General features: G+C 41.6%; 1 protein-coding gene across 4 annotated transcripts in view; it reads left to right on the top strand.

Annotated features, from left to right (window-relative positions):
* Nucleotides 1-15,944, top strand: part of AMPH (amphiphysin) — a 211,202-nt gene that overhangs the window by 142,458 nt on the left and 52,800 nt on the right. For all 4 annotated transcript variants that reach the window (XM_025449343.3, XM_025449342.3, XM_049096418.1 and 1 more), the window contains exons 7-11: nt 492-577; nt 10,469-10,544; nt 11,237-11,319; nt 13,626-13,764; nt 14,846-14,974. In XM_025449343.3, coding sequence (XP_025305128.1) covers nt 492-577; nt 10,469-10,544; nt 11,237-11,319; nt 13,626-13,764; nt 14,846-14,974 — 513 coding nt within the window. The remainder of the gene's footprint in view (nt 1-491; nt 578-10,468; nt 10,545-11,236; nt 11,320-13,625; nt 13,765-14,845; nt 14,975-15,944) is intronic.

Raw genomic sequence — 15,944 nt, forward strand, 5'->3', positions numbered from 1 at the left:
ATCTGCCAGGCTACAGAAGCAACCATTATAATAAAGTCAGTTTTCATGTCTTAATAAAACTTAATATTTCACTGTTATTGAAAATATGTGAATTTTATTTGTTTTTTGTTTTTTTTTTTTTTTTTTTGGTTTGTTTTTGAAAGAGAGAGAGAGCATGCACATGCACATGTGAGTAAGGGGGAGGGAGAGGGAAAGAGAGACTCTTAAGTAGGCTCCATGCTCTGCTGGGAGCCTGACATGGGGCTCAATCTCACCACCTTGAGATCATGACCTGAGCCAAAATCAAGAGCTGCTTGACAAACTAAGCCACCCAGGTGCCCCCCCCCACCGCCAATTTTGTGGATTTTAACCAGACAAATTTCTGCCCTTCTCAAAATGTTTCTTGGATGTCATAAAGCTATTCACATTTTATGTTAATTGCTGTTGTTGTCTATCAAAATGGCTTGTGTTCAATATTTTTAGTGTAAACACTTGTTATGTGTCATTTCTAGGCAGAAGAGGAATTTCAGAAAGCACAGAAAGTGTTTGAAGAGTTTAACGTTGACTTACAAGAAGAGTTACCATCGTTATGGTCAAGGTAAAGTTGTTTCTGCACTGAGTGTACACATCCTTTTTAGAAAATCAAGAACAGGATATGCCTTCTCTTGTCTTTATTGCCAGTGATACCAAAGTGCCATCCAAGAGAAGTGTTCTGTTTCTGTGCTTTTCAGCATGGTAGCTACCTGCTGCATGGGTGGATTGTTGAACACTTGGACTATGGGTAGTATGGTGGAGGAACTGAATTTTAGATTTAATTTATTTTGTTTTGATTCTTTTAAATTTAAGCTGTACATGGCTCCAGCTATTACATTGATGGCACAATTTTAGACCTTGATAGATTTCTCAAGTGGAGCCCCCAACAAATCTCAGAGGCATTAGGAGAACTGCCCCCTACCTTTGAAATTTACGAAGAGGCCTTTTAGCTCTTTGGCAGGGCTCCCTTTATTCCGAGAGGTCACCTAGTCTTCCAGCTTTGGTGCCAAACTTCTGCTTTCAGCTCTGACCTTTTAACCTGAACTTCATTCCCATTTGAAGTGATAACTATTCTTGCTATGGTTATTCTGAACTTCCTGTGGCATTAAGTGCATTTTCCATTCTTTGTTTCATTTTCCCCCTCAGTGGTAGAACCAAGAAGTTGTTGGATGAAGTGGGGAGTGGGGCTTATGTGTCTCAGTTTCCATCAGCGCCTCATGCTCCCATACCAAATAAACAGAATTGTGCTTATTGTATGACCCTGCTTTAAGGCAAACCCTCTAGCCCAGCTTCCAATCAGATTGGTACACCCAAAACCTTCCTACATGGAAATTCTGGAGCCTCTTCATGTCCCCTAAAGTTGTAACCATTTTAAGGGTTAGAGTGAAGTTTGTCCAAAAAAATTGAATTTGTCTCACTTTAGGCACTCTGTGTTTATTTTTGCATTACTAAAATACCTAGAAGGAATTTTGGCTAGTTCATGGTAAAATCAGCCTGTAAGGCGTTGTCCATTTCAGTGTCCAACCATATGGTCATGTCCAACCATAGCCCAAAGTTCAATATGTGTGAAATGAACTCATCGCTCATCTGAACTCACTCATTCTTTCAATATCTGCATCTCTCTTTGTGGTACTATCATTCTTGGGCTCCCAGCCTGCAAGGTGTGGCATCAGCAGCTATCAGAAACCAGATGACCATGAAAGGAATCAATCCATCCTTTTTCTCTGTGGTCTCCTGGTTCTGTGGTCTCCTGGTCTCTTTTCTTCCTGTTCTCACTGCTATTGCCCTTACCCTCACTATCCTCCTGTAGGTTATGATGGTGGTCTTGCCCTCACATTTGTGTCTTTGATCTCTTCCTGTATACCTCTTCATTCAGAAGCTCTGCCTTGACATCTCTGTGGTCTCCTAAGGAGCCTACTGTGTGTACCCAAAAAGTGAGGATTTTGAGCAGCCTGAATGTATAAAACTCCTAGGGATCCAGATGAGACAGATATCTATTCATAATTTTAATTGAGTTATTCATGCCTATTTAAGATCATAAATGAAATTATGGGTTTTTAAAGAAATATATATTTGCAGTCTTATATTTTAAGAAATACTTGTATCCAAAATCTTTATATCCATCTTTGACATCCATATCTTCATCCTCATTAAGGACACTCATCAAGTCAACCAGTAGTTCTCCAGAGTTTATAATTTTCCTCAACAGATATCCCATCCCAAGCACAAGTTGTCATTTGCATACAGTTTAGACAGTTACCCTGTTCATTTCCCCTCTAGAGGAATTTTTGTGGTCTGAAATGTCATTACTTACTTAGTTGCTTTTAAAACTGATCTGTGCGAGAGCTTAGGTACCATAATGCTCAACACTTCCAATTATGAGATAATACTCCTAGGAAAATTGCCAAAATTGCCAAACAAATAATTGACAGTTATTATTTGCCTTAATATCTATTGGGTATTTAACAAATTTCATTTTCCTAACGTTCTCTGTAAGCATCCAAAACTAGCATTGACTAATGTTCCGCTTCTGTGTCTGCCCCAAATAGTATTTGGTCATTCAGTATAAGTACTTGTCAGAGTATCTTGTAATATGAGAGACTTTATAGGAACTTAAACACAATGGGAATATTTGAAGGACAAATTTTGGAGAGAAACCTTTCCCCTTATCTGGCCATTTGCAATCTAAATGCTTCAGTGCTTTTTAATCCACTGTCACTTATGCCTACACTCAAGGCTCTTTCCTTTGTATGTCAATCAAGTCTTACCTTTTGATGAAGACCTAGTTTAGGCCTTTCTTTATTTTAAATTTTATTTTATTTAAATTCAATTAATTAAATACAGTGTATTATTAGTTTCAGAGGTAGAGTTCAAGGATTCTTCAGTTGCATATAATATCCAGTGTTCATCACAACAAATGACCTCCTTAATGCCCATCACCCAGTTACCCCATCCTTCTACCCCCCGCCCCTCCAGCAATCCTCTGTTTGTTTCCTATGATTAAAAGTCTCTCGTGGTGTATCTCCCTCTTATTTTATTTTTCCCTCCTTTTCCTATGATCCTCTGTTTTATTTCTTAAATTCTACATATAAGTGAAATCATATAATTCTTTCTCTGATTGACTTATTTTGCTTAGCATAATACCCACTAGCTCCATTCACATTGTTGCAAATGGTAAGATTTCAATTTTTTCTGACGACTAAGTAACAGTCATTATACACACACACACACACACACAAACACACACCCCACATCTTCTTTATCCATTCATCTGTCAATGGACATCTGAGCTCTTTTCATAGTTTGGTTATTGGGGACATTGCTGCTATAAACATGAAGATGCAGGTCCCCCTTCAGATCACTGTGTTTGTATCCTTTGGGTAAATACCTAGTAGTGCAATTGCTGGGTCATAGGGTAGCTCTATTTTTTACTTTTTGAGGAACCTCCACTTTGTTTTCCAGAGTGACTGCACCAGTTCAGATTCCCACCAACAGTATAAGAGGGTTCCCCTTTCTCTTCATCCCTGCCAACATTTGTTGTTTCCCAATTTGTTCATTTTAGTTAGGCCTTTCTTTCTATATAGTGTGTGTTTTTTGACTGGACCTACATTATTCAACCTCAATAATTGTGTATATTTTGTGTGTTTATATAAGAGAAAAAGAGAGAGTTCATTTATTATTGAATATTATTTTCCAGGTATCATTTTGTGCACTTTACATACATAATCTCTAAATATCACAATTACCTCTACCCCCTCTTACAAATGAGGAAGCCAGGGATCCTGCTGGTTAAACACTTTGCCTAACACTGTAGGGTTTACAAATCCTAAAGCTGTCACTTAAACACACTTCTGTGGTATTTCCAGTAAATTTTGATGTCTGTGTATAGGACTTCTCCTTACTGAAAGGGAGACTGTATGCAGACTTTCATAAATACAGTTAAATATAGTTTGTTTTGGAAAATTGTTTTATAAATACATATGTTTTCTTCCCAGCCATGTTCTTCCACCTTGAGACTGAAGTTAATACTTTGTGTCTTCTGTGCCTCCCTCCTGTGGTGAGATGAGTAATGACAGCATCAGTATTTAAGGAATGTGCCACTGCAGATGTGCCTGCGGAAGAGCCTGAGAGGAAGCAATCACAGATGTAGGAGAAGGCCCAGAAGAGTAGTATCTTAAAAAGCCAAGAATGGGGCACCTGGGTGGCTCAGTTGGTGAAGCGTCTGCCTTTGGCTCAGGTCATGATCCCAGGGTCCTGTGATCGAGCCCCCTGCTCAGTGAGGAGTCTGCTTCTTCTTCTCTCTCTGCTGCTTCCCTCTGCTTGTGCTTTCTCTCAATAAGTAAATAAAATCTAAAAGAAAAAAAAAAGCCAAGAATGGAGAGAATTTTAAAAGTAAAGGAGTGCCAGGAGAGTCATTTACACAATAAAGGTCAAGCAAATGAGACTAAAGGTGCATTGCTTTTGGTGAGCTTCCAGCTGATGGTGGGGTCAGAAGCCTGGCTGCAGGCACTGTAGACACCATGGCTGATGAAGTAGGAGCAGTGGATGTCATTTTCTTATTTTGAGGATCTTGACTATGATGGGCCTGAGGAATAGTTGGCAGCAGATATGGGGTGATGAGAGGGCAAGGGAAACCTTTTAAAATAATCATTATCATTTTGAGAAGATGGCAATGACAGCTGCAGGGTGATGTAGGACTGAGAATTTCTGGAGCAAGTGGAGGGTGAGGGGATCAAGAGAAGGTGTTGGTGGAGCTGGGCACCCAGTGGGCACCCTGTGTTGAGCCTGATAAGCAAGATGCTGAACCTGAAGGGGACAGTAGCCTGGAAGAAAAAAGCCATTGATTTCTGAGACAGATAGAGAAAAAAATCAGCAGGTGGAATGGAAGTGAATGAAGGAAGGATCTTGTGATCTAGGACATGAGGTGAGAGAGGAGACCCCTGAATTTTCTCATCTTGGCTGTGAGTGATGGCAAGGTGCAGGGTGTGCAGCAGAATGTACATGAATAAGCACATTGGGGTTACGAGGTCGGTGAGTTAGGAATTAGGGTTTTGCCTGGCCCATCCTGGGGACCTGGATATCCACTGTGTGAATGTGAGGACTTGGTGAAGGGGGTAGAGAGGGATATGGCGAGATGTGTGCCATGTGCACAGTGGCCGGGGTAAGGGGCTGGGAGGTTGTACAGGGGTTGGATACGTGTGGCATGAATCTCAGAGGATCAGAGGTGAGATAGAGGAAAATTCTTCCTTCCCCACTCCATGCCCCTGGTAAGTGAAGATGGCAGAGGATGCTTCCTCCACCACATGGGGCTCCAGGGAATACAGGGATCCCACCCCACTCCCCGCAGGCTTCCTTTAGGGCAAAGCCCAAGGGAGAGGGTCCTGGCCTGCACTTTGGGGCTGGGATAGCTCGGCTGTTCATCCTTTCCACTGTTTCCAAGGACAAAGATCCATCTCAATAAAGAAATTAAGTTGGTTCTGATAGCTAACCACAAGAGGCCTGAGGATGCCTCAGAGGAGTCCTTCAGGGAAATGCTAATGTCTCAGAGCCCCTTGTTGATGAAGAGTTTTTGAAGTGAAATGTCCCAAACAGATAATATCCCATTTACAGCCTGGTACTCTGTGGATGTAGGTCTCCCTGCGGGTGACGGCAGTTTTCTATAAGCCAAGGCTGTAGTCACAATATGCTCTTGCAGTGGGAGAGTAAATGCTTATTAATTCATTAATTAATTAATTCATTCATTCATTTATTGAATATTTACTGTGTGCCTGCTCTACCAGATGCTGTATTAGAGGCTAGGTCTATGGTTGTGAATGAGTCAAAGGCAGTCCCTACTTAGAAAGAGTCTCCAATTCCATACGTTGAAGAAAACCATTCTCTGATGAAGTGCATCAAAAATGTTCAACACGTTTTTTCTAAGTTAAATAAATACATCCTAGTTGCCTTAACTTCTAAAATAAACCATAAAAATATTAGAAAGTTGCTTGATACTTTAGTCATTCTAAACAAGGTATTTCTGGCACCACATCAAGTATTTCTTTAAATAATATTCTTTTATTTTTCCTAGAGAGAGAAAGAGAGAATGGTACTGCGGGGGGCAGGGGGGTGGCGGGGGCTGTAGGTTGGGGAGGGACAGAATGAGAGAGAGAATCTCAAGCAGACTTCCTGCTGAGTGTGGAGCCCGACGCAGGGCTTTATCTTACAACCCCAAGGTCACGACCTGAGCCAAAATCAAGAATTGGACACTTAACTAACTGAGCCACTCCGGTGCTCCAATAATTGATATAAGCAAGATTGCTATATATCAGAAAACAAAATTTAAAGATAAAAGAATAAGAATTCATATTTTTGCTAAATATATCCAAGAATCAATATATTTAATAGCAATTCCCTTACAAATAAACAAGAAAAAAACAAGCACTATGAAATGAACACAAAATATGAATAGGTGACTCACGAAATAAGAAATACAAATGGCTAATAAATAAATGAAGAAAATAGTATCCATTTTAATTTAAGGAATATAAATGTAAAAGTCAGCAAGCTTCTAACTCTTGCCTTCAAATTTACAAAGGTGTTGTGTAACTTCATCCTGAAAGCTGAGCGAGTATAAGGATCCAGCCTCTTTGGGAACAGCTTGGTACTCTGCTCATCAAAGCTTCTGTCGTTTGTGCCTCTCACACAGCATTCATATTCATGAAACTTATTCTAAGGAAATAGAGATGTGCACCAGGTTTTAATCCACATATCTTCATTAGAGTTTTGTTTATCATAATGAAAAATCAATGAAAATAAAAACAATACTCACCAATGAAGTTCTACTACACCCTATGCCCCTCCTCCATCTATACTCCCTCCATCCATCTACACCCCCACACCCATCTATACCTTCCAGTCCCATCCATCTACACCTCCCCATCCATCCACACCCCCCCATCCCTCATCCATCTGATCCTGCATCTATTTAAATCTGACCCTTCTTCAGGACAGCCTGAGTTTATCTTCTCCAGCAGATGTTCACAGCTGGCACAGGGCCTGTTAATTCCCCTCTCTTCTCAGTGTTTAAGCTGTTTCTGTCCAAATCTATTCATTTTTGATATTACATTGTGTATAGTCTTTTATGGTAACTTTACCATTCACATGCTGTGTTGAAATCTGCTTCTGTCATTCACCAGTGTGACAGAGCATGTGTTCACAGTTCTGCGCTCAAGTGCTCCTCTACCTGGATGGTTCATTCCTGGAGCCTCCATAGCCCACCACTAGGCATGAACCCACAGTAGATATAGCCTTTGTTGAGTAATTGAATGAGGGAAAGTATGAGGAATGATGGATTGATGGGAGTCCTAGAGAAGGGGTCCTGGATTGGCACTTGAAGTGTGCCAGGAAGACTTGCCTGAAAACAGTACAGTGAGCTGGTCCCTCTGCAGTGATGTCTGAGCATCTGCAGTCTCTCCTCCCATCCAGCTGCTGCTTTAGTTAGCTTCCTCCATTGCAGGTCCTCTCCATTCCCCTGTCTCAGATATGGCTAGGGCAGCAAGTAACCATGGCCTGCAAATGTCTGGAAGATCCTCTGCCCCAGAGCACAGGTCTGCCTGCCTCACCAGGCTCTCATCTCCCAGGCTTCTGGTCTGGCCCTCCCAAGTAGTTGCTATTTCTCCAATACCCTGTGCCAGGATTTTCTTCATTAATATATGGATGTATATCTATCTATCTGCCTATAGATAACATACATACAGACACATATACACACAATGGAATTTATTCAGCCATAACTGGTGGACACTGGGATTGTTTTCATATCTTGACTTTTGTGAATAATAGTGCAGTGAACATGGCAATGCCTGTATCTCTTCGAGATCTCACTTTCATTTCCTTTAGAAATATACCCAGCAGTGGGATTGCTGGATCCAGTGGTAGTTTTATTTTTGACTTTTTGAGGAACTTCCCATAGGGTCTGCATCAGTTTACATTTCCACCAACAGGGCACAAGAGTTCCCTTTTCTCCACATCCTCACCAACACTTGTTATCTTTTTTTTTTTTTTTGATGATAGCCATTCTAATAGGTGTGAGGTGATACTGCATGATATCACTTAGATGTGGAATCTGAAAAAAAAAGGGCAAAATCCTAGAAATGGAAAGTAGAAATGTGCATGCCAGGGGCTAGGAGGTTGGGAAATAGGGCAAGGTTGGTAAAAGGCACACACTTATAGCTATAAGATGAATAAGCTCTGGGCATCTAATGTAAAACATGGTAGCTGCAATTGATAACCTCTATTATGTAATTGAAATTCGCCAAGAGAGTAGAAATGTTCACACACACGATAAATATGTAATTGAAATTTGCTGAGAGTAAAAATGTTCACATACAAGATAAATGTATGAGGTGATAGCTGTGTTAATTAATTAGATTGGGGGAACCCTTCACAATTGTATACCAGGTCACCACAATGCATGCTTTAAATATCTTACCATTTTATTTGTCAGTTAAACCTCAATAAAGCTGAAAAAAATGAAGGAAACTCAAATCAACTAGTCTTATAAAGTTAAAGAAAAAATTAAGTGGAACCTGGTAGGAATTTAAAGTACAGGTTAAGCCATAGAGAAAGTAAGTCTTACTGGTAGACTACATATAGTTCTTCTTTTTTTTTTTTTTAAAGATTTATTTATTTATTTATGATAGACATAGAGAGAGAGAGAGAGAGGCAGAGACACAGGAGGAGGGAGAAGCAGGCTCCATGCCTGGAGCCTGATGCGGGACTCGATCCCGGGACTCCAGGATCGCACCCTGGGCCAAAGGGAGGCGCCAAACTGCTGAGCTACCCAGGGATCCCGCTACACATAGTTCTTACCTATTATTTTCATCTCTGAATCTCGATTTTTATCTTTTATTTTGTTAAAATTCTAAACCACCTAATTTCATCAGAAAGCATGGAAATAATGGTATTTGTGCATAAGCAGAATTTCTTGGCAAACAGTGCATGATTTCCATTGGTTTTCCTCCTTTTGGGTTCAAATATGGGTTCTCCACTTATTGATTGCAAGATTTTGAACAGTTAATCTCTCTGTGCCTCCTTCGACCAGAATATAAAGGCTCACTACCCTGGGGGGTGGTTACAAGAACTAAGTGAGGGAACGTGTAAAAGTGCTTAGATGGCAACTCTTTTACAAGCTTTAATGATGATAGAACATTTGTTCATCTCTGCTTATTGGAATCCTGCTCACGCAAGGCACAGTGAAACAGGAAACCCCCTCTTCTCTATCCTTTCTGTCACCGTTTAAAAATTTCATTCATTTCTTTTAGAAAGAAAGTGGGAGAGAGAAAAGCAAGCACAAGCAGGAGGAGGGACAGGGAGAGAATCCAAACCAGACTTCATGCTGAGCATAGAGCCCCATGTGGGGCTCAGTCCCACAAACCTGAGGGCATGACCTGAGCCAAAACCCAGATCAGACACTTAACTGACTGTACCACCCAGGCACCCCTCATGTCATTGTTTAAGTAAGAGGGATCCAACTGTGTAAGGGCACATTCTTACTCCCCAGTAAGAAGTAGTCAAATTACAAACCCCTCCAGTCTATGTTTATTCCGTATATCCAGCCTATCTAATGTTTCTGGCATCCGGGTCCTTACTTGGGGTTTGGAATCTAATAAACCAATCAGGATCCTGGAGTTATTTTTGAGAATGTCACTGAAACAAGAACACGGATTAAATCAAAATAATAAGAGACTAGATGGATTCTGAAGGATTGGGTTAATACAGAGTCCACAGAGCCCTCATTTAATGCAAAGGGAGCCCATACAGGAGGTACCAGCCTGAATCCACAGTGCTGATGGGGGTGCTTACTATTAGGGACCTAAAAGTCTCACATCACAGAACACCCCCACCCCATGGCTTCGAAACATGTTTGAGATCTTGTGCTTTTATTTGCTCAGTGAATGCACACTCTCACTTTAGCTGATGAATTGTCATTGATTGGTGGGTTTTCTACTTCCCCCATCAAACACATTTCAGAATCCAAATACATGGTACCCAAATGAGACCATGCATATGTTATGAAAATTAATGGTAAACGTCTCTATCTCCAGCCCTTTACAGGACATGCATCTAAAACACAAACTCTTAGGACAGAGACTTCCAAAAGTCTCTCTGCACTAACAGCTTCAGTGTCACCTAGAGCTTGCTAGAAGTGCAAATCTTCCATCCCTACCCGAGATCTGCTGAATTGGAAACACACTTTCACCTGCACGCCTTAGTGTGAGAACCACTGTCTCCAGGCGTCAGCTGCATTAGGAGAGGTTATGCTCTGTGCCCGCAGATTCAGGGCAAGGTTACTCAAAATTATATTAATTAATTTTATTGCTGTCCCTAATGCATTTTATCGCCATTGAAAGTAAAGTTTTGCTGACTGGTCTTTCCCTACTCTCCTTTCTTCCCTCTTTGTGTCTCCACGTGGTAGACGGGTTGGGTTTTACGTCAACACTTTCAAAAATGTTTCCAGCCTTGAAGCCAAGTTTCATAAGGAAATTGCCGTGGTGAGTAATGATGATTATTTTTACTTATGGAATATGAAATAAATGAACTGTTTTTTTTCTTCTGAAAGCAAATGAAAGGATGTAGCCTTGTCACGTGTGTGTTTGTTTTCATAGAGTGTTACTAGGCTCAGTGCTATTCCTGCAATGTTTTATAGTGACCACATAGTTCTCTCTATTTTGTACAGATTTTATCTCTGGATGTACAAATAGGCTCTCAGGAATCACGGCCTGTTTTCATTTCTCTTCTGAAATGCTTTTTCTCTGTGTCACAGTTGCATAGTCTTATTTTGTTTTGTTTTCTGTCAGCTTTAAAAGTTGGCATTCGGGCGACACTTCTTAGGCTGAGGAAAAATTGGTGTCAGAACATTCAGACAATCAGCAGGTCTGTCATCAACTAACGTCTTGGATGACTTTATCTCTAGCAGAGTCAATGGGAGCAGTAAGATTTTGTTTCCTCGTCTGTACGCTGGTTAACAAATATATTTTGGGTTTTCTTTTAAGGTTTATTTGTGTTTGTGGCCTTTCAATTTTGACGCGAGTTTTCAATTGCCCCTTTGTAAGAATTTAAGTTATTCTGAGACCATCTACACTATTGTAAGATTCTCGGTAGACAATTCCTTCCTTGGGGCAGTAGCCTGGATTGGCACCAGAATGACTTACAGCTCATAGACAAATGGTCTCTGTCCCTTTAGCTTTGCCACAAATTGTATGAAGTGATGACGAAGCTGGGTGACCAGCATGCTGACAAGGCCTTCACCATTCAAGGAGCTCCCAGGTAGGCTGTCTTCATCAGAGCCAAGTCATGTCCGTTCACCTTTAACACAATGCCTGTTGCAATTTCTGCTGTCTGCACCGGCTTATGCTATTTTACTCATTCTAGAAAAATCTAAAACTAAGAAGCCTTTCCACATAGAGGCTGATAGCAGCCTCAGTTCTGTGCTTTTACATTTACCTTTAGCTTTCAGATTTACTCATTGTGAGCTTCCATCGTGGTCACAATAGAACTATCTGCCTTGTTCATTTTACATGGGATCTGTCAGCAATGGTGTAAAGGTTTAACAGACTTTCTAGTCGTGCAACTGTTAACTTTCTTTAGAGAAGAAAGGAATTTCCCAGACTCACAATACTGAGTCCTTAGACTTATCATTGGTGCTGGCATCTTTGATGAATCCATTTTGGGAAAGGAAAGAGGATGTAGGTGAGACCTCACCATTATCTTGCCTCTTAACTTGACCTCACGAACACTGCATTGTTTTGATTCTGTTGTACATCGTTATTGTGAGTATGTCAGACAAATACAGCAAACGCCCAGTAATCCATGAGTTAATTGTCTACCTTTTCAGGAGTTGGCTTAACACCAGCTTTCTCCTGTGATTTTGGAATCCCTCTATTCCATCCTTCTCAGTACGTACTCAAGGAATGCAGGCTAGTGAGCCTTGGGCTGGAAGTCATAAGATCCAGCTTTCAGGTTTATGACTCTGCAGTCAACTTACTTTTGCCTTCGTTGAGTGCATCCAATTAATCCTCTGGTTAAAGATCTTCTTTTTTTTTAATCAACAAAAAATATAGTATCAAACTAAATGGCTTGTAAGGTAATATGCAGTCCTAATATTCTATATTTGCATTTTAATGTCATCAACATAAACACTCATACACACACATTTATAAAAACGCTCCTGCACAGGTGCTGCCATCACCATATGTTCACATCTCTCTGGAGAGAGCTAATTTTCATATTTGATATTCTTCATATTAATCACATTCATAAGAGTCTCTGCTCCATGAAATAAACATCTAGTATCTCCTATTTCTAAGGGAAAGAACATCCCTAAAAGAATACATGAAAGGACTACTGTTTCCAATATTGTATTTCAGCATCAGCTTCAAACAAAGAAAAAAATTGCAATAAGAATATCAAAATGACATCAGGTGTTTTAGCAGTGATGTACATGAAAAAAATTAAGGGTTCTCCCTCATAGAGACATGAAAGGGACAGCTGTGTCTGAAAACCTCAATATTGCTGAATCAGATAAATTGAGGAAGCGGGGCCACGGCCACTTAACAAGTGTTCCTTTCATTTTTTTTCATCATTCGTCTGCAGAGCAAGGTGGTGAGTGAGCTCAGTGGACTCTCTATTGAGCACAGATTGGGGCTGTACTTCCCAACAGAGGCCATGATTGCTGGCACATAGCCTCAATCATGCGGCCCATCCGTGCTCTCCACAGGACCCATTCCTTTGAATATGTAGACCATGCTGTGGTGTATGCACTTGTTTATTTTCAGTATAGAGCTTGCTCCCTCAATCTGTAGACATTAGAAAGACTTAGAGAGTAGGATGTTATCCCAAATGCCCTCCTGGTCATTGCATTTGAGCTGGTCCCAAGCATCTCACCAGGTGCTGGGAACACAGTGGGTTCTCAGGAAACATTACTGACCCTCTGCCTTCACATGATTGGTTTGGACAGGTCAAGGTGTCAGATCTGAGTCATTGTTTTATAAGGTGTAGAAAGAGGAACAACTAATGAATTTGTTTCCAAATATCAGAAATGACTCTTATGAAATCTTACTTAACACTATCCTGAAGATGCCTTTAGCATAAAATTTATAATTTTCAGGGTAGGTAGTTTTTCTGTGGATTATGACAGAGCAAGATTCTCTCATAAATCAAAAGTGAAACTAGTTCAGCTAAGTCAGCTTATGTATGGAAGGTTCCTCCAGCATCTTTTTTGGCACAGTGGAAAGAACAGGGGGTTTGCATTCCCAAGGCCTGAATTCAGATCCACCAAATTGCTGAGTGACTTTAGGCGTTTTTAACCTCTCTGTACCCCACTTTACTACCTGTAAAGTGAGGACAATGATGCATGGGTATTGTGATGGTGGGAGATAGTATGTACCAATGGGGTCTGGCACACAGTGGGCAGTAAGTGCCAGTATCAATAACAACCAGAATTAACTTAAAAGGGGGCTAGGTGACAGACAGAACCAGTTGTGCCTCAAAGATTCCTCTGCGATGGAGGACACCCTGGAGAGTAAGTGCTATTCTTTAGAAGGCCTGTTGCTGACTCTCATGTGTTTACCTAGTGATTCTGGTCCTCTCCGCATCGCAAAGACACCGTCACCACCGGAGGAGCCTTCACCCATCCCGAGCCCGACAGCCAGTCCCAATCACACACTGGCACCTGCATCTCCTGCACCAGCAAGGCCTCGGTCACCTTCACAGGTAGGAAGAGAACATATATACTGGGGAGAATGGAAGAGTTGGTGGTGAAGTGACCTCATATGGGATAATCCCATGGTGCTGGGGTATTAAAAGGAGTTTCCGGCTAGGGAGACCTAGAGGCTGTAGGCATTGTGATGGGCACTAGGCAATCAGCTTATTTCTCCAATTTGGATTCCTATTTCCTCATATGCCCAATGTTTCAGTGTGTTAAGACTTCTCTCTACAGCCTCAGCTTCCTTAAGTTCATGTGCCCACTCCTCCACCCACCTCTCACTGTCAAAAGGCTCCAATCAACCCTCCTTTCTCCCTGGACATTTCGTCCTGTGGCACTTTCGCTTCCACTCAGGGCAAGTATGGCCAAGGAAGCCATGATGTTTATATGCCACTTCACAGTTTTGGTATCGCCCACAGTATGTGGCACATGAGTAGACATTCAACAAAAGTGTCTGGAACCAAGGGATTGAGAGAAACAAAAAGGGCTGGAAAAGGTAAGTACAGAGAAACATGACCACCCTTGTCTTCCCTACTTTGTGTGAAGATGAAATTTCTCCAGGATGACTTGAAGTCTCTAGTATTCTTCAATCTTTGAAACCAAAGACAGTGGCGAGAAGATCCACGGAATTGATCTGTAAAGTCCTTACTTCTCAAAACACTGCAGTGGAAAGTGAAATGCATGCTGTCTGTGGGTGGTCTCAGTGATTCCAGTGAAAAGCTTTCCCGATTTTAGTGTGAAAATTCTAATTTCTTGCTGAAATGAGGCATCCGTTCTGGTTGGCTTCACAAAGTGGGTCACCCTGGTTTAACTGGAGAGGCGGAGGTGCTGTGTGTAGCGCTCAACCTGAGTTGGATGGGGTCATGTTGCCTGAGTGCTTCTCAGGGGGGCCTTTGTTTATCAGTTCTCCCCTGGCCACCAAGGTCGACAGTATTCTCAACTCAATCAAGTGGCCTCATTCCTCTAAGCATATCTGAATCGTAGTCAGTGACGCAACTGTCCGTCCAGCGCCATTCGTGTGGCATGTCTACACATCTCGCATGCCATCTTTGGCCCCAGTCATTTGCTTGTGTTTCTGATGTTTTGTAGACAAGGAAAGGGCCTCCCGTCCCACCTCTGCCTAAAGTCACCCCAACAAAGGAACTTCAGCAGGAGAACATCATCAGTTTCTTTGAGGACAATTTTGTTCCAGAAATCAGTGTGACGACACCTTCGCAGGTACGTGCCTGCTGCAGAACTGGGGTGACCTCAGAAGGGCCGTGGCAGAGGGACCCTCAGGGACCAGCTTTAAAGGTGACAGATGTTAGAGACGGGCAGTATGATTTCAGGCCTCACTCAGGTTGGCTTTAATTACTCAGTGTGTCTAAGGCATTCTCAGATGGGGGGGTGTACATATGCAGTATTTGGAAATGCTGAAAAAGTGTAAAAATGAAGAATTTTAATCACCACTGAGGTCGTACCACTCTGATGTACCAACCAAGGCGTCCTGGTTTATTTTCCCTCAGGCTTTGGTTTTAAGTATGTATCGATTTTATACCACAAAATTTAGATTGTGTTGTTATGTATCCCTGACTTTTCTACTTAATCTTCCTGAACCTTTTTTTTTCATGTCGTAATACTGGCTTTTCAAAAGAAAACGTATCACCAGAGTATTGTATCTGATGGATGGACCAGCCCATGGTGGTGATCACAGGTTACTCTTCATGGTTCTGTTTCATCAGCACTCCTCTGAACATCAGGAGATATTAATTCATGTGTACACCCTCAATTATTTCTTCTGTATTGCTTCCTGGTAGAAAACAGGAAAGTGAAACTAAGAGAGGTGAATGTTTCCAAGCCTTTTTGCTCTTCAGCACGAGTAACTGTATTCATTTACATGATTTGGCAAATGGAAACATCAGCGTTTGCCCTGGTTTCAAAGGCATCTGGGTGCACCTGCCCCATCTGCTCCTCCTGCAGCCCCCTCAGTAGGCGGCAGATCCTTCTCTGCTACCCACTTGGTTCTCCCCTTGCCTCGAGAATGGAGATCCTTGACTTCCAGAGCAGTTCCTCATGCCATTGAAGCCATTTCTTTAAGAGTGAAAGTCCCCAGAAACATCCTGCCAATCTCACTCGCTCCCTGTGTTCTCAGGGTCAGAAATAATAACGTACGTTTTGCAAGGGGTGTGAATGTGGTGCTGTAATTACT

Source organism: Canis lupus, chromosome 18 (assembly GCF_003254725.2).
Source record: "Canis lupus dingo isolate Sandy chromosome 18, ASM325472v2, whole genome shotgun sequence".
Classification (NCBI taxonomy): Eukaryota; Metazoa; Chordata; class Mammalia; order Carnivora; family Canidae; genus Canis; species Canis lupus.